We start from the raw sequence: 25,084 nt of genomic DNA on the forward strand, positions 1-25,084 counted from the left end.
GGGGAGGGGTGGGGATTTATAGAGGAGCGAGTCAAAACGTGGGGCGAAAAAATTAGGTGAGCTGTGGGGTGTAGCGTATCAGGCTAGCGGGCGCGGTGATTCGGATCGCCAACTCGCCGATTTTGGAAAGCATGAGTTGCGCCCTCTCGGTGGTCGGATCTCGACCGTTGGATTGGAACAATCAGTGATTCCCTCGATTCCAAGTCCCCGCAACCGCAATTGACGGTACTGTTGAAAATATATGGCAATTAATTAATTCGATACGCCAATTTGCCGACTGCCTTAGCTAATTGATCGGCGACTTGAAAGTGTGCGGAATTTCCCAAGATGGCCTCTTTGTAATTACAACTACTTCTTTAAGTATTCTTTCTAATGATGGTACCCACATTTATTTATTTTATTATTATTATTATTATTTTTTTTGGGGGGGGGGAGGGGGGAGGAAGGGACAAGCCCACCCCCATGTAGCAGCCCCCACTGGACCCCCACCCCGCCAGAAGAATGTTCGATGCGGGCAGAAATGACTGTGTATTGGGCACCCCAGCCGGTTTTACTCATATTCTCCCCACCCGTGGGCCCGGCTTGGTTACCCTTCTAGGCTCCGGCACGAATACCACGTGTGAGTACGTCACACCTAGCACCACCGAGGCTACCAATAGAGCGATACGACCTTCCAGACCTCGTATCCGAGCAGAAAACATCCGGCCTCCACAATTTAATCGACGCCCGTGCGTTTCGAACTTGGAACCACTTGGTTGGAAGTAAGGCCACGCTCCCATTGGGCTACCACCTCAATGGCTGGTACCCACATTTATTAACATTGCATGTACTTCTCTCTCAAAACCCTAAGTTACATACTATACATGCATCGACTTATCATGACCATCCACTTGATAGTTCCTCCTTATGTATATGGGTTTTGTGCATTACACATGTTGATTGTTGCTTTCTTCTTATACGTGGAGGCTCCTAGATGATTTGTTTTGAGTGTTGGAAAGCGTTGTGTGTGTTTTCTTTCTCTCTTTTTTTTTGGTACATCGGTAGTTCACAATAGTCGCGCGTGAGCATAATCATCTGAATCATGGGACAAAATACTTCACAGAGTCAAAGAAACAGATACAAGGTAGGTTTAGAAAATCTCTCCAAAAATAGTGAACAGTAAAGAAGACAACCCAATCAGCAACTCTGTTTGCCTTCCAAAACACATGGACAACCTAGAATGCATCACACCCGTCAAAAACCTTCGAATTTTCTCTAGAAGCGGGTGGTCGAATACCTTCGGCCCCTCCTGTAGGATTTGCTCAATCACCTCCATTGAGTCTCCCTCCAAAATGATGCTCCGGGCCCCCAAAACTTCCCTCGCATAAGAGACTTCCTCCTAGGCGGCCTTGAGTTCCACTCCGAAACTGATGATTCGAGGGTGCGCTGCCCTTCTGCCGCAATCAACTTTGACTCATGATTCCTAATTGCAAAGGCAACACTTGTGCAGCCTCCGCCAACTAGCAGACTACCATCAAAGTTCACCTTAAGGTGGCCGGAGGGTGGGGGCTTCTAAAATGTGGGGATATACCTAGGCGCTATAGCAGCGGGGGGAATCCAGATGTCCCTAGCCAGCCCAGATGAAACAGTCATAGTAGCTGTTGCTGGTGGTCCAAACCGAGAACGATTGGCACAGCGGTGTGAACGGGGTTCCGTTTGAGTTGCCTTGGTTGGTGTTGATTGCGCTCCACCTTCCACCGGAAAACCTGCAAGCAAGCCTCGCACCACCACTGGGGTAGTGGGGGCCCTCCGACGATCAAGTCAGAGGAGATTGGAGGAGAAGGAGAGATAATCGTAGCAAGTAAGAGAATGCTCTGGAAGTTCTTGCTTACCCCCCCTTCTCCCCCCCAGCCGCATATATACCAGGCTGGGGGGTCCTTTTGGGGGGTTGGTCATCGTGTAGCACGATGGAGCTGCCACTGACATGGCCGTTACAGGGCGTCGTGGGGCAGCGCTGGGTACGGCCATGACAGGGCGTAGTGGAGCTCCGCTTTGTACGGCTGTTACAGGGGATCGTGGAGCAGCGCCGGATACGACCGTTGCTGGGTGTAGTGGAGCGAGGGCCGCGGCGTGCCTCTGGGGAATAGCCTGTCGTTGTCGAGAGATGTCCGACTCGGGGTCGGGCTGCGGAGACGAAGATGTCCGACTCGGGGTCGGATTGCTGGATCAAGGGGTTGCCGACTCGGGGTCGGGCTGCGGAGCCGAAGATGTCCGACTCGGGGTCGGATTGCTGGATCAAGGGGCAGCCGACTCGGGGTCGGGCTGCGGAGCCGAAGATGTCCGACTCGGGGTCGGATTGCTGGATCAAGGGGCTGCCGTAGTCTTCCTGGGCGCGCGTGCCGGTCACGTGGGGCATGGTGGCTAAGTTCCCCCGTAACAGTAGCCCCCCACTTCCGAGCCTGGAACCAGAAGGGGAACGGGTGAAGGGAGTGATGCTTCGAGATTGCCGCCATCCCTCGGAGAGGCGCGCGCGCTTCGAGCTCCCCGCCTTCTTTATGGCGTATGGCGGTTGTTGCTGACCTGGCAGTCTGAGGATTTCGGCGGACATCCTTCCTTAATGGCGTCGATTCGCCTTTGGGGCGCGAGCGACCCTTCGGCAGCCAGGCGTCCTCTGGCGTCACCGAGGCGTCACCCACCTTTCCGCCTATTTAACCGGGGGCCCTCCTCCGTCCGCCTTTCTCTTTACAGACATCTTCGAGTTTCTCCTTTGCGCTGCCGTCATTGCCGTCGGACTGTTCGCTTGCTCCTCCTTTGACGCTCTCGGAGCCGTTCTTCCTTCTCTTCCGGTGAGTTGCCCCATTCTTCAATTTAAGGCTCTCCATACTTTCTCCTTTTGTATTAGTGTACTCCAGTCGTTCCGGTCCTTTCCCCCTTCTTGACCCCGTCCTGACCGTAGATTCACTGGCCATTAGGGATGGGCGAAGTGAGAGCAGACCGCATTAAGTCGGAGCTGGTCGCCGAAGACCTAGATAGGTTCGTGGCTCGATACCACCTTCCCGAGGCCTGCAATGTTACGCTCCCGGGGCCTGAGGAGAGGATGTCCCATCCTCCTCCAGGGAAGGTTGCCATCAATGAGGGCATTTTTCAGGCCGGGTTCCGCTTTCCCCCCTCGGACTTAGTCGTTCAGGTGCTTCGGGGTTTAAGAGTGGCGCCGACGCAACTGGTGCCGAACTCATGGCGCGCCCTGACGGCCTTTCAGGTTCTCTGCCGCATGCACGAGGTTCCCGCCACCCTGAATGTCTTTTCGGAATGCTACGCCTGAGCGGCCACCCCCAGGACAAAGGGTGGTGGTGCTTTGCGGCGCGGCGAGGGTGCGGCCTCGTCAAGGAGGCTCCTACCTCCATTCACGGCTGGAAGGGGCGCTTCTTTTTCGTTGACGCAGATCCCTCTTGGGGAATCAGGGCAACCTGGGAGACGCCGATGAAGTCCCCGATTGGCCTATCGAGGTTGTCGAGGGAGGAATCCGATGGCGTCGCCGTCTTGAAGGGGTTGGTCGCCGAGGGCCGGCTCCCCCCGGTGGCTCGCCTTATTTCCGAGGATACCTTGGTGAACGTCGGTCTGAGCTCGGTCCCCGCTGACCGTGAGCCCGCCACCATTTCTTTTTTAGCTCTTTTCTCCTCTTTCGTCTCGTTCTTTCCTTCAGTTTCTCAACCTCCGACCACCTCGTCCTTTTTGCAGAGATCGACGACGTCATGCGGTCGGACAAGGCAACGGCTGTTGGTAGGACGTCCCTACTGGAAGCAGTCCGGAGGAAGAAACGAGCTCCTCCGAGCGGGGCCCCACCGGCGAAGAAGTCCCGCCGGCAGGCGACTCCGACGCCGTCAGACGGGTCCGGACCCACCGATCAGGGGACGCCGCGGGCGCGGATCGGCAGTTGACGCTGTATCAGCCCTCCGATGCCGAGACTACCATTTTTCCGGAGGCATCACCCGGGCGCGCCCGAGATGGACGGGTCAGACGTGATCGGTCCCCAGCCCAGCCTTCGACTCGGTCGGCTCCGGATGATACGAGGAGGGACGCGCCGAGTCCCCGGCCGAGCGGGACCCTGTCAATTCCAGGGGCGGTCCCCGCCCCGAGCATGGTCAGCATGACTCTTCCCCAAGCGATGGGTAAGGGTAAGGCTGCAGAACCACCGTCCGACTCCGGGGAGAAGTCGGGGTCGGCCTTCACTTTCGCCGGCGCCCGAAACCTCATCGAGACGGTGCTGCTGGAGAAGGACCGCAGGCAGGTCCGGGAGATGAGGGTCCCTGACGTTGGGGCTGCCAGCTGCGTCTGTCTCATGTCGGTGAGTGTTCTTTTGGTCGCTTTCATCATTTATAGGCTCTGTTGATCCATGCCTGACGCCCTCGTTTTTCCTATCTCTTAGCTCGCCCAGTACATGATCCGCCTGGAGGAGTGCTACGAGGAACAGGCGAGGCTTCTGGCGAGGGCCGAGAGCCAACTGAAGGCAGTAGAGGAGGGAGGTCAGGCTGCGGCGGGGAGGACGACCAGGGACCTCGAGATGAGGCTCCAGGTGGCCGAAGAGCGGGCACTCGGCTTCGTCACCCTCGAGAAGCAACTGTTGGAGGCTCAGGAGCAACTCAAGGTTGCCTCGGGTCTCGAGGGCGAGATCAAGAAGGCGGAGGAGCGGGCCGAGAAGCAGTCCCGGAAGGCTGCCGACTACCGGGAGAGGTGGGAGAAGGCCCAGCGGTCAGCCGACAACGCCCGCAACCGAACCCGGTCTCTTGGAGCCAAGCTGGGCGAATTGGAGTCGGCCTTGGAGAAGTCCCGCGCGAGCGACCAGGAGCTTCATTCGCGCCTGGAGGAGGCTGAGGCTGCTTGCATTGCTGCCGAGGCGAAGCACAAGGAGGCTCAGGCTGATCTGCTGAGGGTCTCCTCCGAGGCGGACGACCGGATTGTGGCGAAGGTCTTGGAGGCGAAAGCTCAGATTATGGAGCGGGCAGAGGCGGCGCTGGCCGAGAAGAGTGCGGAAATCGGGCGTCAGGCGGTACAGGCTTATCGTCAGTCCGCCGAGTTCACCCGCGATATGTCGGAGGCGGTACAGGCCTATCGTCAGTCTGACGAGTTCGTCCGTGACATGTCGGACGCGGGGTCCGACTCCTTTATCTTAGGCTTCGAGGAAGGCCTGACAAGGGTGTCGGCTAAGTACCCCGAAATTGACCTGAGTGGGATCTCTCTTCTAGACTCCTCTCCGGCGCCATTGCCTGCTGATTCTCCAACCGCCTCCCTACCCCCTGCGGACGTGCCCGGCGTTCCCGACCCGGGGGTTCCTCCAAGCAGACCTTCTGTATTTTTGTTCTTTTCTTTGTGTGTTGGCGTTTTACCAAGTTGTATGGGTCTCGGCCCTGAAACAATGAAAGTTAATGCAAATAGAGTTTCTTCATTTCACTTTCGTCCTTCTTCTTTTTAACTCTTGGTAGCGTCTCGCCGACTCCTGACTCTCGAAGTTCTTCCGGCGCTAGGCCAGGCATCCGAGGGTTAGGCCTCAGGAGATTCTTCCGGCGCTAAGCCAGGCATCCGAGGGTTAGGCCTCAGGAAATTCTTCCGGCGCTAAGCCAGGCATCCGAGGGTTAGGCCTCAGGAAATCCTTCCGGCGCTAAGCCAGGCATCCGAGGGTTAGGCCTCAGGAAATTCGTCCGGCGCTAGGCCAGGCATCCGAGGGTTAGGCCTCAGGAAATTCTTCCGGCGCTAGGCCAGGCATCCGAGGGTTAGGCCTCAGGAAATTCTTCCGGCGCTTAGCCAGGCATCCGAGGGTTAGGCCTCAGGAAATTCTTCCGGCGCTAAGCTAGGCATCCGAGGGTTAGGCCTCAGGAAATTCGTCCGGCGCTAGGCCAGGCATCCGAGGGTTAGGCCTCAGGAAATTCTTCCGGCGCTAAGCCAGGCATCCGAGGGTTAGGCCTCAGAAAATTCGTCCGGAGCTAGGCCAGGCATCCGAGGGTTAGGCCTCAGGAAATTCTTCCGGCGCTAAGCCAGGCATCCGAGGGTTAGGCCTCAGGAAATTCGTCCGGCGCTAAGCCAGGCATCCGAGGGTTAGGCCTCAGAAAATTCGTCCGGCGCCAGGCCAGGCATCCGAGGGTTAGGCCTCGGGAAATTCCGCTCGTTGGTCGGCCAAGGCTGGCGCAAGCCGAGGCGACCGGTCGGGGCTTCAGGCTAGTCTGCTCCCGGGATGATCATCGGGTTAGCCTGGCATCCGAGGGCCGAGCCTCGGAAAATTCCGCTCGTTGGTCGGCCAAGGCTGGCGCAAGCCGAGGCGACCGGTCGGGGCTTCAGGCTAGTCTGCTCCCGGGATGATCATCGGGTTAGCCTGGCATCCGAGGGCCGAGCCTCGGGAAATTCCGCTCGTTGGTCGGCCAAGGCTGGCGCAAGCCGAGGCGACCGGTCGGGGCTTCAGGCTAGTCTGCTCCCGGGATGATCATCGGGTTAGCCTGGCATCCGAGGGCCGAGCCTCGGGAAATTCCGCTCGTTGGTCGGCCAAGGCTGGCGCAAGCCGAGGCGACCGGTCGGGGCTTCAGGCTAGTCTGCTCCCGGGATGATCATCGGGTTAGCCTGGCATCCGAGGGCCGAGCCTCGGGAAATTCCGCTCGTTGGTCGGCCAAGGCTGGCGCAAGCCGAGGCGACCGGTCGGGGCTTCAGGCTAGTCTGCTCCCGGGATGATTATCGGGTTAGCCTGGCATTCGAGGGCCGAGCCTCGGGAAATTCCGCTCGCTGGTCGGCCAAGGCTGGCGCAAGCCGAGGCGACCGGTCGGGGCTTCAGGCTAGTCTGCTCCCGGGATGATCATCGGGTTAGCCTGGCATCCGAGGGCCGAGCCTCGGGAAATTCTGCTCGTTGGTCGGCCAAGGCTGGCGCAAGCCGAGGCGACCGGTCGGGGCTTCAGGCTAGTCTGCTCCCGGGATGATCATCGGGTTAGCCTGGCATCCGAGGGCCGAGCCTCGGGAGATTCCGCTCGTTGGTCGGCCAAGGCTGGCGCAAGCCGAGGCGACCGGTCGGGGCTTCAGGCTAGTCTGCTCCCGGGATGATCATCGGGTTAGCCTGGCATCCGAGGGCCGAGCCTCGGGAGATTCCGCTCGTTGGTCGGCCAAGGCTGGCGCAAGCCGAGGCGACCGGTCGGGGCTTGATTACGCCCAAAGAATAACGCGGCTATCGCAGTATATATTGGGGTGTCGATTCCACAGGGAGAAGGTAGGAACACTAAAAGGAACTACAAAACTAAAAAGAAATATCAAAGCAGTAAAATGTGATGTGAATGTTTAAAAGTAAATTGACAATTAGATTGTAGTAGTGAAAAGATGTGACCAGAATTAATGGCAGCAAAGCATCGGAAATTTCTCACTTGAATCAGGTAATTCCATTCATATTTGATCCATTGGATAACTCAATTAGAGATCATAGCACCAGATTCTCTAATTGGAGGATATAGCATTACAATCAAAATATTTAGTGGTAATTCTAGAAAATCATTCTCCTCTTTTAAAACCAAGGATTGTTATCCTTTTAGACTCAGATTCAAAGACAAAAATATACCCAATGGCAATATTTCAGCAAAAAATCACACTAACTGGATAAACAATCAAATCTAGATATAATCAAGCACCTCAACAATTCTATAGAAAAAGACATGGCTGAATCTATGAAAAGAATAGGTTCAAGATTATTCCAACACAAGAAAGATCTATTGATGAGAAATGATAAACAAAAATTGTATCAACATGAGAATCTATTACATAGATCAAATATAAATGAAACTACCATCATTCAAGCGAGTTCATCCCTAGCTTCACCAAAGAATTAGCTCTCCATGAATTTTTGGCTCCTCTTGATGATTTCTTTGTAATGCAGCCTTTTTTCTGCTTAGAACGGCGTGCTACCCAAGTATATATATGATTTTGGGGCTAAAAACCCTAGGAAACACAACTTAGACACGTTTGCATGTGTTTTTCCGACTTTACCCTCGAGCACCAACATCAGCATGAGGTTCGGGAGACTCTCCAGATCGCATCTGATCTTCAAATTTTATGTTCTTATAGTCATTTGAAAGCTCTGGAAGTCTAGTTTCCAACAAAATTTGAATCATCTCAATTGGACTTCTGTAGCTCCCGAAATCATCAAAATACTACACAAAGGTCTGATCTGTCAGGGCCCAGGCTAGTGGTTTAGGGAAACCTAACTTTGCAACTTCATAACTTTCTCTCTGGAGCTCCAATTGACCTGATTCTTGATGCATATGAAACCTCAACATGTCGACTTCATCTCCACCAAGTTTCATTTCATTCGGACTACAATGGGATATTCAATCTTCTTAACTCCATTCCTACAATAAAATCACCAAAATCAATTAAGACTTGGACACTTTGTGAAGTAAAGTTCAGATTAGAAAAATATCATAAAAATATCCAAATCATGCTTAAGTCTTAACAATTTAGCCTAAAGTGGTAGTGTTAAAAGGTACATTTTCATGCACCTATCACACCTCCCAACCAGCTTATTGCTAGTCCCTAGCAATTTAAGCGAAGAAAAAGAACGGACTATATCCAACCCAGTGTAGACAGCTTTTGCATGAGCTAAGCAATAATATTCAAGTATAACAAACAAAGTACTTGCAAGAGATCAACAATACTATCAAAATCAGTCCATCAAGAGCAACTCCCAGAATTCGTGTGTGTGTGTACTCTAAGCCGTAACCATCTTACCACCAACCCTGACACATACAACGTCGAGAACATTTCAAACAAAAGCTTCAACTCCATATCTCACAGGTATAATATTCAATAGTAGACTGGTGTAAGGGGTCTCTCTATGGAGTTGAGAAAGGGTGTTCACACAAATATATGAGAAGGCAAGTGTTCATGAACAAGCAACAAACAAGCATTGATCTTATGATAGGATCACCAACCATTGGGAACTCAACCATTCTTACCACAAACCCACTTAGGATCAAAAAGGTCAATAATAAAAGGTTGTAATGAGGCTAAAGTTAAGTAAAATAAAAATAATAAAAGGATGGATAAGAGAATTCAAAAGAACTTTCCAGTACATGCTAGAGGTCTTCACAAGATATAACATCAAGCACAACTTCCTCAAACCGCTTGTACCTTTTTTTTTTTCTTTTCTCTTTTTTTTTCCTTTTTTTTCACGCTAGTCATACCATTTGGTTATTTCATCAACAACTTCATACTAGCATTTTGAACCTGTGACAAGCAGTTTGGGAACCAATAGAATCATTTTCAGAATGGAGATTAGAGCCTGAGACATTTTCAAGGCCTGTGGTAATAGAAAGCTGAAGCTGCTGGTGGAGTTGATTTGTTTCTTTCTTTTCTTTTTCTTCTTCCTTTTTTTTTTTTTTTAACACAACCTTTGGTTGCAATTATGGAGTCCATTTCAGCAACCCTGACAGCACCAATGAGAAACCACCACAGTACATCCCTTTTCTTGTCTTCATTATTTGCGGACCAATTATTTATCATCCCTAGCATGTACTTGAAAGTAAAAGGTAGGAAAGATATAATAATTTAGGCTCAACTCCAATGTGGAGGGGGGGGTAAGGACATATGGGTTTACAAAGGAAAGGGTTCTTTTTTTTTCGGCTCAAAATGGCTTCTAATGGATAAAACATGGGTTAGCTTGAAAGGCTCAAACGTTCATCCTAAATTGACCTTCATCATCTCCTAAGTATAATCAACCAACATACCACAAACTGTGCAATAAAAATTCCCAATAGAGCAACCAATTCAAAAAAATCAATGAACGCATGCCACAAGTCTCTGAACATGATGAACTCTCTCTCTCTCTCTAATACTCACCAATGCGTAAATACTTAAGTTTGAGAGTTCTCTAATTGTATGCATTGAACATCCATCAAACCACAAGGCTTAGATGCGTGCATAAAAAAAGAATTCAAAGGGTGTCTTAATAGTGTGACTAAGATAGAAAAATTGACTCCAGCAAAAATACTCTGTAATCATTTGTTTTTTTTTTAAAGCAAATTCATGCAAAAACATATACACATGGGCTGCCCTCCCCCAACTAAAACATGACATTGTCCTCAATGTATGGAAATAAAAGCATAGAAAACAAAATAGGATAGAGGTCACCTGATTAGCGGAGCACAAATCCATGGTAAAAACAGGAAGCTGGCAAACCTGAAAATTAAACTAAGGAAACCAAACGAAATAAAACAAAACAAGCAAAAACAAAAACTGAAACAAAGACAAAATAAAGAAAAACAAAAAGAAACAAGGAAAAAGAGAAACGTACCTGCATGGGCATAGCATCACTGTTCGTAGACGGGGTCCATGAGAAGAATATCTTCCTCTACTGGAGCCTCTTTCTCAAGGACCGGCTTGAGTCTCTGGCCATTTACCTTAAGCATCCGACCATCTCTAGGATCTTCTATCTCTACCGCTCCATTCTCAAATGTATGCTTTACCACAAAAGGACCAGTCCACCTAGATCGTAATTTACCAGGGTGTTTATGAAGCCTAGAATCATATAAGTATACTCGTTGATTAGGTGCAAATGTTTTTCGAAGAATATTTCTATCATGAAATGCCTTCATCTTAGCCTTGTAAATTTTAGAATTTTCATAAGCTTCATTTCGCAACTCTTCTAACTCGGTCATCTGGAACTTCCTAAGCTCACCGGCTTCAGGTAAATCAAAGTTAAAGTTCTTAATAGCCCAATAGGCTCTATGTTCTAGCTCTACCGGTAGGTGGCAAGGTTTACCAAAAACAAGCCTATAAGGTGACATGCCTAGGGGGGTCTTGAAAGCTGTACGGTATGCCCAAAGTGCATCAGTTAATCGCAATGACCAATCCTTCCGGTCGGGGTTAACCGTTTTCTCTAAAATACGCTTAATCTCTCTATTAGCAAGCTCTACCTGCCCACTTGTTTGAGGATGGTAAGCTGTAGAAATCTTATGCACCACCCCATACTTCCTCATCAATGCTTCAAAGGAACGGTTACAAAAATGTGTACCCCGGTCACTAATGATAACACGTGGTGTACCAAAACGAGACAACACATTTTCCTTTAGAAATTTAATTACTGTCTTATTGTCATTGTTCCTACAAGTTGCAGCCTCTACCCATTTGGACACATAATCTACTGCAACAATAATATATAGATAACCAAAAGAAGGAGGAAACGGTCCCATAAAATCTATACCCCAGCAATCAAAAATTTCTATCACTAAAATTGGATTCAAAGGCATCATATTACGACGGGACAAAGCTCCTAATTTTTGACATTTCTCACAAGAACGACAATAAACATTTGTGTCTCGAAACAATGATGGCCAATAAAATCCACACTGCAAAATTTTTGCAGCGGTTTTCTTCATAGAGAAATGGCCTCCACAAGCTTGGGAATGACAGAATTCTAAGACACTTGCTATCTCATCATCTGGGACACATCTCCTCATAATTTGGTCAGCACAGTACTTAAAAAGATGTGGATCATCCCAATAAAAAGAACGTACCTCTGTTAAGAACTTCTGCTTATCCTGTGCATTCCAGTCTGATGGCATCTCACCTGTTACCAAATAATTGACAATATGTGCAAACCACGGCATGGAGGTGATAGAAAATAATTGTTCATCTGGAAAATCATCACGGATCGGTGGTGTATCTGTAGTATCCTCAAATATTAACCTTGAGAGGTGATCAGCCACCCCATTCTCTAAACCCTTCTTGTCCTTGATGGTTAGATTAGATTCCTGCAAAAGCAAGATCCACCTAATTAATCGCGCCTTAGCATCCTTCTTTGCGAGAAGGTACTTAAGGGCTGCATGATCTGTAAAAATTGTAATAGGCGAGCCAATCAAATAAGCACGAAATTTATCTAATGCAAATACTACAGCTAGTAGTTCTTTTTCAGTAGTAGAATAATTCATTTGAGCACTATTTAAAGTCCTACTAGCATAATAAATGACAAAGGGTTTTCCCTCTCTCCGTTGACCTAAGACAGCCCCTACTGCGTAATCACTTGCATCACACATAATTTCAAAAGGTAAACTCCAATCTGGTGGCTGCATAATGGGAGCTGAAGTGAGCTTCCCAATAAGCGTTTGGAATGCCACTTGGCACTCTTGTGTCCACTCAAATGGGGTATCCTTAACTAGAAGGTTACACAATGGTCTAGATATGGCAGAAAAATTCTGGATAAACCTCCTATAGAAACCAGCATGACCAAGGAATGATCTAACATCCTTCACAGTCTTAGGTGTGGGCAACTTAGAGATCAACTCAATTTTGGATTGATCAACCTCTATTCCCCTAGAGGAAACAATATGGCCCAAAACAATACCCGAAGGCACCATAAAATGGCATTTCTCCCAATTCAATACAAGGCCTTTCTCTTTGCAACGAGCTAGAACCCTTTTTAAATTAAACAAACATACATCAAAGGAGTCACCAAAAATAGTCAAGTCATCCATAAACACCTCCATGCAATTCTCAACCATATCACTAAAAATACTCATCATGCACCTTTGAAAGGTAGCTGGAGCATTACACAAACCAAATGGCATACGACGAAATGCATAAGTTCCAAAGGGACATGTAAAAGTGGTCTTATCTTGGTCCTCTAAAGCAATTTCAATTTGATAATAACCAGAATAACCATCTAAAAAACAATAAAAGGGATGACCAGCTACACGCTCTAAGATTTGGTCGATGAATGGAAGGGGAAAATGATCTTTGCGAGTGGCAGCATTTAACTTCCTATAATCAATGCACATGCGCCACCCGGTTGCTGCTTTGGTAGGGACTAATTCTCCTACATCATTCTTCACTACTGTGACACCTGACTTTTTAGGAACTACCTGCGTAGGACTAACCCACTTGCTATCGGCAATCGGATAAATAATATCCGCATCTAACAGTTTTAAGACTTCATTTTTCACAACTTCTTTCATGGTAGGGTTTAGCCTGCGTTGGGGGTCTCTACGAGGGTTAGCTCCCTCCTCCAAGTGAATCCTATGAGAACAAATTAAAGGGCTGATGCCTTTAATGTCGGCCATGGTCCAACCAAGTGCAGATTTATGCTCATTCAAAGTTGTAAGTAATTTTTTACCTTGTGATGCACTTAAGTCAGAAGAAATTATTACAGGAAAGGTATCACCTGGACCAAGAAATGCATGTTTTAAACCCTTAGGCAGTGGCTTTAACTCGACTTTTGGGGCTTCAATGGTAGATGGCTTCGGTTGTTCTCGCATCAAGGGCAGCTCCTCAAATCTTGGTTGCCATGTCCTCGTCCCATAATCCTGAGATGAATCAAAAACAGCACAAATATTAGTAACATCATTAGAGTCAAATGTGCTATCAAACCCAGAATTAATAAGAAAATATTCAAGAGGATCGGGGTCATGTTTTGTGATGGCTTCCTCTTGCATAAGTGTGTTTATCAGGTAAGTTTGGTGACACTCATCGTCCTCCTGTGGCTGTTTGCTTATGTGGAAGATATTGACCTCAAGGGTCATATGCCCAAAGGACAACTTCATCAATCCATTCCTGCAATTAATAAGAGCATTAGCGGTGGCAAGAAAAGGTCTACCTAAAATAATGGGGATTTTTGATTCAGAAATAACAACAGAGTGTGTGTCTAGAATCAAGAAATCAACAGGATAGTAAAATTTATCAACTTGAATTAACACATCCTCAACTATCCCCCTTGGTATCTTTACTGACCGATCAGCTAACTGTAAGACCACAGAGGTGGGTTTGATCTCTCCTAATCCCAATTGCAAGTAAACAGAATAAGGCATGAGATTGACACTAGCTCCCAAATCAAGTAAGGCCTGTGCAAACTCATGATTCCCAATAATACAAGAAATTGTGGGGCATCCTGGGTCCTTATATTTTGGTGGGATTCTCTGTTCAATCAAAGCACTTACTTGTTCCGTTAGAAAAGCTGTTTTCTTAACATGGTGTTTTCTTTTTACAGTGCACAAATCTTTAAGGACCTTTGCATAAGTTGGAACCTGTTTTATCACATGTAACAAAGGAAGATTAATTTTCACTTGCCTTAGGTTCTCTAGGATCTCGCTACTATGGTCCATAACTCTTGAGGTAGACTTGAGAGCTTGAGGAAAGGGCACTCTAACTGGACTCTTCACTATCTCTTCCTCTCTTGGAACATCAACTACATCACTACTCAACTTCTCTTGTGTGTCCTTAGGCTTGGGAACCCTTTCTATAACCTTACCACTTCGAGTAGTTATGGAATTAACCTCCTTAAGATCTTGCCTATCAGGATTAGAAGTTTGTGCCATATGCTGACCTTGGGGATTGGGTTGAGCTTGCGATGGAAATTTTCCTCGCTCATTTACGGTTAAAGCACTAATCAACTTAGACACTTGACTCCTAATCTCTTTATTTTCCTCAACCACCTGAGTAATCATTGATTCAAACTTCTGGTTTGTCTTATTCTGAGCCTCAATAGAAGCATGTAGTGTGTCCTCTAAAGGATTCCTAGAAGATGGGGCATGGTATGGAGGTGTAGAATAAGCTCTAGGCAGCTGTGGTTGTGCAGGATGTTGCGGGTCAGATTTCCAACTAAAGTGAGGATGGTTCCTCCAACCAGGATTATAGGTATCTGAAAAGGGTGTAAAAGGCTTCTTGTACATACCTAGGGCATTACAATGTTCCTCATACACACCCCTCATTTCAGCAAATGTGGGACAATCCTGAGCTAGGTGATCCACTCCACCACATACAAAACAGGGTCCATGGGACTCAACACGAGAAACAGTATGTGTAACCTTTGTATCCTTTGTTTTTAAGGCCTCTAACTCCCTAGTCAGAATTTCTATCCGGGCCTTGAGATTATCCTCCTCTCTAAGATGGTAAATTCCTCCACTAGAAGGAGTAGCTGTAGGTCGTGACCTACTAGTACTATCAGTCGCACTAGGTCCTGTCCAAGTATGAGCTTTCTCAGCTAGATCATTCAGGTACTCTATGGCCTCATCCGGATCTTTCTGTAAGAACTCACCATTACACATCATCTCTACAAATTGGCGCTCTCTAGGTGTAAGTCCCTCATAAAAGTAACTAACTAAACGCCAACTCTCATAGCCGTGATGAGGACACAAGTTCAACAAATCTTTAAACCTCTCCCACACCTGATACAAAGTCTCACTATCCTTTTGTGCAAAGGTTGAAATCTGTCTCTTCAAACCACTGGTCTTATGGTGGGGGAAGTATTTGTTAAAGAAAACCTGTGTCATCTCATCCCAAGATCCTATTGACCGCGGTCTCAGTGAATACAACCAACTTTTCGCTCTATCTTTCAGAGAAAATGGAAAAAACTTAAGTCTAACTGTATCTATTGTACCGGGTTGACTATGAAAAGTCGCCACTACCTCCTCAAACTCTCTAATGTGCACGTAAGGATTTTCATTCTCTAAGCCATGAAAGGTAGGAAGTAACTGTATCATTCCTGGTTTAAAATCCTGTTGTGGGACATTGGGTGGGAACATAATGCATGACGGTGTGGCTGTGCGTGTAGGATGGAGATAGTCCTGGAGAGTCCTAATGGGCTGATCTTCGTGATTGCTCATGGTGTTAGAATTAGATGGCGTATCGGGCAAATTCACAGGAAAAGTGTCAGGTTCTAATTCCGGTCTTCTTGCAAATCTACCTAACTCGTCTCTATGCCTACGCATGCAACACAAAATATATGTATATTATTTTTATTTTATTTTATTTTATTTTTTTTGCACAATCAAATCAAAACTATGAATGAAATAAACTGAAGACAAAAAGCAAGAGAAAAAAAAAAAGAAGAAGGAACGAGGTTACCGCTTTGACGAATTAATTCAGCAAACCTATTCCTTGAAGCGCTTCTTGTACCGTTCTCCCCGGCAACGGCGCCAAAATTTGATTACGCCCAAAGAATAACGCGGCTATCGCAGTATATATTGGGGTGTCGATTCCACAGGGAGAAGGTAGGAACACTAAAAGGAACTACAAAACTAAAAAGAAATATCAAAGCAGTAAAATGTGATGTGAATGTTTAAAAGTAAATTGACAATTAGATTGTAGTAGTGAAAAGATGTGACCAGAATTAATGGCAGCAAAGCATCGGAAATTTCTCACTTGAATCAGGTAATTCCATTCATATTTGATCCATTGGATAACTCAATTAGAGATCATAGCACCAGATTCTCTAATTGGAGGATATAGCATTACAATCAAAATATTTAGTGGTAATTCTAGAAAATCATTCTCCTCTTTTAAAACCAAGGATTGTTATCCTTTTAGACTCAGATTCAAAGACAAAAATATACCCAATGGCAATATTTCAGCAAAAAATCACACTAACTGGATAAACAATCAAATCTAGATATAATCAAGCACCTCAACAATTCTATAGAAAAAGACATGGCTGAATCTATGAAAAGAATAGGTTCAAGATTATTCCAACACAAGAAAGATCTATTGATGAGAAATGATAAACAAAAATTGTATCAACATGAGAATCTATTACATAGATCAAATATAAATGAAACTACCATCATTCAAGCGAGTTCATCCCTAGCTTCACCAAAGAATTAGCTCTCCATGAATTTTTGGCTCCTCTTGATGATTTCTTTGTAATGCAGCCTTTTTTCTGCTTAGAACGGCGTGCTACCCAAGTATATATATGATTTTGGGGCTAAAAACCCTAGGAAACACAACTTAGACACGTTTGCATGTGTTTTTCCGACTTTACCCTCGAGCACCAACGTCAGCATGAGGTTCGGGAGACTCTCCAGATCGCATCTGATCTTCAAATTTTATGTTCTTATAGTCATTTGAAAGCTCTGGAAGTCTAGTTTCCAACAAAATTTGAATCATCTCAATTGGACTTCTGTAGCTCCCGAAATCATCAAAATACTACACAAAGGTCTGATCTGTCAGGGCCCAGGCTAGTGGTTTAGGGAAACCTAACTTTGCAACTTCATAACTTTCTCTCTGGAGCTCCAATTGACCTGATTCTTGATGCATATGAAACCTCAACATGTCGACTTCATCTCCACCAAGTTTCATTTCATTCGGACTACAATGGGATATTCAATCTTCTTAACTCCATTCCTACAATAAAATCACCAAAATCAATTAAGACTTGGACACTTTGTGAAGTAAAGTTCAGATTAGAAAAATATCATAAAAATATCCAAATCATGCTTAAGTCTTAACAATTTAGCCTAAAGTGGTAGTGTTAAAAGGTACATTTTCATGCACCTATCAGGGCTTCAGGCTAGTCTGCTCCCGGGATGATCATCGGGTTAGCCTGGCATCCGAGGGCCGAGCCTCGGGAGATTCCGCTCGCTGGTCGGCCAAGGCTGGCGCAAGCCGAGGCGACCGGTCGGGGCTTCAGGCTTGTCTGCTCCCGGGATGATCATCGGGTTAGCCTGGCATCCGAGGGCCGAGCCTCGGGAGATTCCGCTCGTTGGTCGGCCAAGGCTGGCGCAAGCCAAGGCGACCGGTCGGGGCTTCAGGCTAGTCTGCTCCCGGGATGATTATCGGGTTAGCCTGGCATCCGAGGGCCGAGCCTCGGGAAATTCCGCTCGCTGGTCGGCCAAGGCTGGCGCAAGCCGAGGCGACCGGTCGGGGCTTCAGGCTAGTCTGCTCCCGGGATGATCATCGGGTTAGCCTGGCATCCGAGGGCCGAGTCTCGGAAAATTCCGCTCGTTGGTCGGCCAAGGCTGGCGCAAGCCGAGGCGACCGGTCGGAGTTTCAGGCTAGTCTGCTCCCGGAATGATCATCGGGTTAGCCTGGCATCCGAGGGCCGAGCCTCGGGAGATTCCGCTCGTTGGTCGGCCAAGGCTGGCGCAAGCCGAGGCGACCGGTCGGGGCTTCAGGCTAGTCTGCTCCCGGGATGATCATCGGGTTAGCCTGGCATCCGAGGGCCGAGCCTCGGGAAATTCCGCTCGCTGGTCGGCCAAGGCTGGCGCAAGCCGAGGCGACCGGTCGGGGCTTCAGGCTAGTCTGCTCCCGGGATGATCATCAGGTTAGCCTGGCATCCGAGGGCCGAGCCTCGGAAAATTCCGCTCGTTGGTCGGCCAAGGCTGGCGCAAGCCGAGGCGACCGGTCGGGGCTTCAGGCTAGTCTGCTCCCGGGATGATCATCGGGTTAGCCTGGCATCCGAGGGCCGAGCCTCGGAAAATTCTGCTCGTTGGTCGGCCAAGGCTGGCGCAAGCCGAGGCGACCGGTCGGGGCTTCAGGCTAGTCTGCTCCCGGGATGATCATCGGGTTAGCCTGGCATCCGAGGGCCGAGCCTCGGGAGATTCCGCTCGTTGGTCGGCCAAGGCTGGCGCAAGCCGAGGCGACCGGTCGGGGCTTTAGGCCAGTCTGCTCCCGGGATGATCATCGGGTTAGCCTGGCATCTGAGGGCCGAGCCTCGGGAGATTCCGCTTGTTGGTCGGCCAAGGCTGGCGCAAGCCGAGGCGACCGGTCGGGGCTTCAGGCTAGTCTGCTCCCGGGATGATCATCGGGTTAGCCTGGCATCCGAGGGCCGAGCCTCGGAAAATTCCGCTCGTTGGTCGGCCAAGGCTGGCGCAAGCCGAGGCGACCGGTCGGGGCTTCAGGCTAGTCTGCTCCCGGGATGATCATCGGGTTAGCCTGGCATCCGAGGGCCGAGCCTCGGAAAATTCCGCTCGTTGGTCGGCCAAGGCTGGCGCAAGCCGAGGCGACCGGTCGGGGCTTCAGGCTAGTCTGCTCCCAGGATGATCATCGGGTTAGCCTGGCATCCGAGGGCCGAGCCTCGGGAGATTCCGCTCGTTGGTCGGCCAAGGCTGGCGCAAGCCGAGGCGACCGGTCGGGGCTTCAGGCTAGTCTGCTCCCGGGATGATCATCGGGTTAGCCTGGCATCCGAGGGCCGAGCCTCGGGAGATTCCGCTCGCTGGTCGGCCAAGGCTGGCGCAAGCCGAGGCGACCGGTCGGGGCTTCAGGCTAGTCTGCTCCCGGGATGATCATCGGGTTAGCCTGGCATCCGAGGGCCGAGCCTCGGGAAATTCCGCTCGCTGGTCGTGCGCCTGTCGCTTGCCGCCCGACGGGATTTCTCCGTGGCCAGCTGCGATCGTGTTTCTCCTCCTCTCCAAGCGTCGCCTGGGGAACACCAGATGGGCATTAAATGCTAATTGAGGGGTTACCTGGGAAATCGGATCGCCAGTTGCTGCTTGCGAGGAGTGTCAGTTAAGCGGCCGCGATACGCGCGTTCTTCGAGGCGGATGCGGCCTGGGCGCGAGCGGAGATATGTGGACCTAGGGGTACAGGCCACCCGGAGTGTCCTGCACAAAGAATGCGATTAAGGAGAATAACGCTTAGAAAATCGCGGGAAGATACGCCTCGAGAGCCGGATCGGCTCCGGATTCAATGCGCCCGCATTTATTGGAGCCACCCGCATCGGAACGACCGGGGGGCCGCAGTTTGGCTATAAATATAGGTGCAGGTGCGATGGAGCCTGCCAAGCCGGAGCTGTTCAGGTTGCCATGGATCGTGGGCCTCCTCTCCGGCGCATGGTTGAGAGACCCCTACCGAAGGAACGGGAGGCGCGCCCTTCGTGACTTCCGCCAACTAGCCATTTCATCTGGAATCAACAAGGAGGTTCTCCCCGGCGGAACTCCGCTCTAGGCGTTTCATCCGGGATCACGTCTCCCCTCCTTGAAGTTCAGCCTCCCGATTGAGCTCCGCACCAGACGCTTGATCCGGGACCGCGCCTCCATATGCTCTTCTCCTTTGTATCCCTTCTCTCCCCTAACACTGGGGAGGACCGGAATATCCCTTGGAGGTGGCGTTCCCCTGGAGGCAGCGGGAGCTTCTTCTGCGGCGGCTCCTCGTCTTTTTCGTGAGGCGTGGATGGCGCCTCTGGGTAGGAGCAGTGTGGACTTCTCCTTCGTCCACTTCTTCTTCATCCGCGCCGGCTCTTCGTCTTTTTCGTGAGACGTCGATGGCGCCTCCGGTTGGAAGCACCCACTTTCGGTGGGATTGCAGCCACTTCGGATGGAGGTTTCGGGATCCCAGATCTTCAGCTCCTCGGAGTCTCCACCTCTTCTTTACTTTCTTTACACCCTAATTCCCCTCTGAGAATTTCTTGTAATCACACGAGCACGCCATTGTAACCAGAAATTATTGAAATGAAAAGTGTTATACATTTTTGAACTGTCTTTCTGGCATTGTTGTTCTACTGGTAATACATCCGCAGGTTAGCGGAATTCCAGCTCCTTAGAATTTCTCGACCATCTAGGGCCTCCAACTGGTAGGAGCCAGGTCGGTTTACCCAGCGAACCCTATACGGGCCTTTCCAATTTGGCGCTAGCTTCCCACCTTCCGCAGGTTGAGATGCTTTAGCTCGCCTTAGCACCAGATCTCCGATTCTGAAAAGCTTCGGTCGGACCTTGGAGTTGTAATATCGGGCCACCCTCCGCTGATACATCGCCATCCGAACCTGCGCCATTTTCCTCGCCTCTTCCAAGAGATCCAGGTTCCCTCGGAGTTGCTCCGAATTGGCCTCGGGTCGGTGCGCGGCCACCCGAGGTGAGGGGAGTCCGAGCTCCACGGGGACAACGGCTTCCGTGCCATAGGTTAGGCTGAAAGGCGTTTCCCCGGTAGGGGTCCGATGCGTGGTCCGATACGCCCAAAGGACATTCTCGAGTTCTTCGACCCAAGCTTGCCCCGTCCGACCGATTCGCGCTTTGATTTCTTGGAGAATTGTCCGATTTGTGACCTCGGCCTCGCCGTTGGTTTGGGGATGCGACACAGATGTGAACCGATGCTCGATCCCGAACTCTTCGCAGAAGTCACGGAAATGCTTGTTGTCGAACTGTCGACCATTATCCGAGATGAGGACCCGAGGTACCCCAAATCGGACAATGATGTTCTTCTTCACGAACTTCCGGACTTGCGCCTCCGTGATAGTGGCCAGCGGCTCTGCTTGCACCCACTTGGTGAAGTAATCGATTGCAACAATCAAAAATATCAGCTGAGCTTCCACTATCCACAAGAACACGCCTTACATCATAGTTTGCCATAGTGAGGGAGATCACCATGGCGTCATCGTGGGGGGTCTGAACCCCCTTTACATCTTCATCACAAAAAGTGATTACATTACCGACCCTCTGCCTCTTTGCGACGGCTGCCCCTGACGCTTCAGTCGAGCCCCCTGCGTTCCTCTCGGGCCGGGGGCAGCCCCCAGTGACAGTGTGGATCACGCCCGCGACGGGTCGATTCTGCTCTCGAGGCTCCTGAGGGGCCGGGTCGGCCGGACGCGGGTCTGCAGGGGGACGTCGGTCGTTCACATATCGATCGAGACGCCCTCGGCGGATGAGAGCCTCGATCTCGTCCCGAAGCTGGAAGCAGTCTTCGGTGTCGTGGCCGTGGTCCCGGTGGTACTCACAGTACGCCCGAGAGGGCCTCCTCCCAGGAATCTTCTTCATCTGTCTCGGGACCGGGAGGTCCTCCCGCCCCTTGATTTCCATGAGGATCTGGGCCCGTGGAGTCAGGAGAGGAGTGTACCGGTTGAAACGTCGGGGCGGAGAACGAGGGCGTAGGGCGCCGTGGTTCCTCGCTGGCGACAGGCTTTTGCGCCGACGTTGAGGCGTCGGGCTCCTCCTCTGGCGTGCCTCTTTTCGCCTTTTCTTTCCGAGCTTTGGAGGGATCTCGGCGGCCTTCTTGCTCCGGTGGGCGGCCGCCTCCTCGGCGTCCGCATACTGGTTCGCCCGGGACAACAGCTCCGGGAAGCTCCGCGGCAGGCGTTTGTCCAGGGAGAAGGTGAGTCTGCCCTTTCGGAAGCCACGCTTCAGGGCTGAAAGAGCCACCTCCTGGCTCAGGTTCCGGACTTCCAGCGTAGCCTTGTTGAAGCAGGTAAGATAATCCAGCAAGCTTTCTCCCTCGTTTTGCCGGACATCAAAGAGGGAGTCGGAGACCAGTCGCCGCCGGCTACTGACGGCGAAATGGGTGATGAAGAGGCGAGTAAACTGGTCGAAGGACTGGATTGAGTTAGCCTCCAAGCCGGCGAACCACGCCCTTGCTGGGCCACGGAGGGTCGCCGGGAAGGCCTTGCAGAGGAGAGGATCTGATGCTCCGTGGAGGAGCATAAGGGTCCTGAAACTCTCGACGTGATCCCGCGGGTCCGCCGCCCCGTCATAGGGCTCGATCGCCGGCATTTTAAACCCCGGCGGATTCGGGGTCCGCAGGATCCTCGAGGCAAGCGCCGGCTGGGAGGAGATCTCCAAGTCGGCGAAGGGATCTTTGGAGTGGCCCTTCAGGACCTGGAGTTGTCGGTGGAGATCGTCCACCCGCCGGTCCAGGGAGCGCGACCGATGGGTGGGAGACAAGGAGCACCGAGAGGGGGACCGACTGGAGCGCGGGTTCCTTGAGGACTGGGGGATCTGGGAACGCGCCCGGGCCCGCCTCTCGTACCCCGCGCAGCTCCGATGGGAAGGTCCCGGCAGAATGGACCGTGCTCGAGAATCTTCCTCGCGCCGGCGCTCCTCCCCATGGGAGAGGAAGGAGCGCGGGTTGAGGAGGACAGGTAAGCGCTCAGGGAGCAGCGGCTCCTGGGCCCGCTGCGGCGCCCGAGACATCACACCCTGCAGGTTCTGCACTGCCTCCGCGAGGGTGCGAACCTGCTGGGCTAACTGGTCGAACTGAGCGGCTTCGACCATCTGAATGGGAGGTGGAGCGGTGGAGTGTTGCTGAGAATGTGTTGGAGACGCAGCGGCCTCCCGGCCGGAGGCGCGAGAGGCCCCGCGACCGGAGGCATTGGAAGCTCCACGACCACCTCGCCGTGCCATTACGATCGCTCTGAGATTCGGGCCCTTCCTCTAGCGCCAACTGTTGCTGGTGGTCCAAACCGAGAACGATTGGCACAGCGGTGTGAACGGGGTTCCGTTTGAGTTGCCTTGGTTGGTGTTGATTGCGCTCCACCTTCCACCGGGAAACCTGCAAGCAAGCCTCGCACCACCACTGGGGTAGTGGGGGCCCTCCGACGATCAAGTCAGAGGAGATTGGAGGAGAAGGAGAGATAATCGTAGCAAGTAAGAGAATGCTCTGGAAGTTCTTGCTTACCCCCCCTTCTCCCCCCCAGCCGCATATATACCAGGCTGGGGGGTCCTTTTGGGGGGTTGGTCATCGTGTAGCACGATGGAGCTGCCACTGACATGGCCGTTATAGGGCGTCGTGGGGCAGCGCTAGGTACGGCCATGACAGGGCGTAGTGGAGCTCCGCTTTGTACGGCTGTTACAGGGGATCGTGGAGCAGCGCCGGATACGACCGTTGCTGGGTGTAGTGGAGCAGAGGGCCGCGGCGTGCCTCTGGGGAATAGCCTGTCGTTGTCGAGAGATGTCCGACTCGGGGTCGGGCTGCGGAGACGAAGATGTCCGACTCGGGGTCGGATTGCTGGATCAAGGGGCTGCCGACTCGGGGTCGGGCTGCGGAGCCGAAGATGTCCGACTCGGGGTCGGATTGCTGGATCAAGGGGCAGCCGACTCGGGGTCGGGCTGCAGAGCCGAAGATGTCCGACTCGGGGTCGGATTGCTGGATCAAGAGGCTGTCGTAGTCTTCCTGGGCGCGCGTGCCGGTCACGTGGGGCATGGTGGCTAAGTTCCCCCGTAACAGTAGCCTCAGTGACTTCAATGGCTAGACGGATAACTCTATCCATCACAACCCTCAGGGGAGCCCTAGCCTTGGTGTTGATTATTGATTCTATTTGATTACTAGTTTTGGTGGACTTTGTATATTGGGTTGTCATTAACCAAATTTGAACAATTGATTAATAATGTATTGCTAGAATAATCAGTTTTAACTAATTTATATTACAGATTATATGTTTGTTAATAAGTATGAAGATAGCTCTAGCTAATGTGTTGATTATTGATTCTATTTGATTACTAGTTTTGGTGGACTTTGTATGTTGGGTTGTCGTTATATTTAACTTTGTTAATTACGACCACATCGAACAAAATTTGAACAATTGAGTAATAACGCATTGCTAGAATAACCATATTTAACTAATTTATATTACAAATTATATATTTATTAATAAATATGAAGATAGCGAAGAACACTCCAACTTTACTTGATGTCCATGCAACATTATCGGGAGACAATGGAGCATGAGAGAAACCCTCTAGTTTAGTGGATCTTGCAATTCCCTGAATCTCTCTATTGGACTCGCCTTATAACATAGCATTTCACTCATTACAATATTTATATTTTTCCCGCAAGAGAAGGGTTAACCTTCTTAGAAAAGAACAATAGACCATTAGCCTAAGAAAGATAACAAACATGCAGAGAAAGAGATCCATCTAGATGCATGGTTGCACCATAAACTCTTCCATATTAGCTAGAAAATCTACTATGATGTTGCACTTTCGAAATATACTGCTATATAACCTACACGATGTGCAAGGTGCAATTTTTTTTAAAATTTTTTCCAACTATTCTCAAAAAGCAATATAGTATGTGTTACGGGGGAACTTAGCCACCATGCCCCACGTGACCGGCACGCGCGCCCAGGAAGACTACGGCAGCCCCTTGATCTAGCAATCCGACCCCGAGTCGGACATCTTCGGCTCTACAGCCTGACCCCGAGTCGGCTGCCCCTTGATCCAGCAATCCGACCCCGAGTCGGACATCTTCGGCTCCGCAGCCCGACCCCGAGTCGGCTGCCCCTTGATCCAGCAATCCGACCCCGAGTCGGACATCTTCGGCTCCGCAGCCTGACCCCGAGTCGGCTGCCCCTTGATCCAGCAATCCGACCCCGAGTCGGACATCTTCGGCTCCGCAGCCCGACCCCGAGTCGGCAGCCCCTTGATCCAGCAATCCGACCCCGAGTCGGACATCTTCGTCTCCGCAGCCCGACCCCGAGTCGGATATCTCTCGACAACGACAGGCTATTCGCCAGAGGCACACCGCAGCCTCCTGCTCCACTACTCCCTGCAACGGTTGTATCTGGCGCTGCTCCACGATCCCCTGCAACAGCCGTACAAGGCGGAGCTCCACTACGCCCTGTCATGGCCGTACCCAGCGCTGCCCCACGACGCCCTGTAACGGCCGTGTCAGTGGC

At 50.6% G+C, this 25,084-nt stretch overlaps 1 protein-coding gene and 1 non-coding gene across 2 annotated transcripts; one reads left to right on the forward strand and one right to left on the reverse strand.

Moving 5' to 3' along the window:
- Window positions 1-10,239: 10,239 nt before the first annotated feature.
- On the reverse strand, window positions 10,240-17,273 carry LOC148702787 (uncharacterized). Its single transcript, XM_089925437.1, has one exon. The coding sequence runs from the start codon at window positions 15,696-15,698 to the stop codon at window positions 10,308-10,310; it is 5,391 nt and encodes a 1,796-aa protein (XP_089781563.1). The 5' UTR covers window positions 15,699-17,273; the 3' UTR covers window positions 10,240-10,307.
- LOC120110032 (small nucleolar RNA R71) lies at window positions 15,106-15,213 on the forward strand. The gene has a single exon (XR_005510809.1). It is a non-coding gene; the product is annotated as a small nucleolar RNA R71 (small nucleolar RNA).
- Window positions 17,274-25,084: the final 7,811 nt, after the last annotated feature.

Source organism: Phoenix dactylifera, chromosome 9 (assembly GCF_051530095.1).
Source record: "Phoenix dactylifera cultivar Ajwa chromosome 9, Ajwa_hap1_PhDact_Kaust_v1.1, whole genome shotgun sequence".
Lineage (NCBI taxonomy): Eukaryota > Viridiplantae > Streptophyta > Magnoliopsida > Arecales > Arecaceae > Phoenix > Phoenix dactylifera.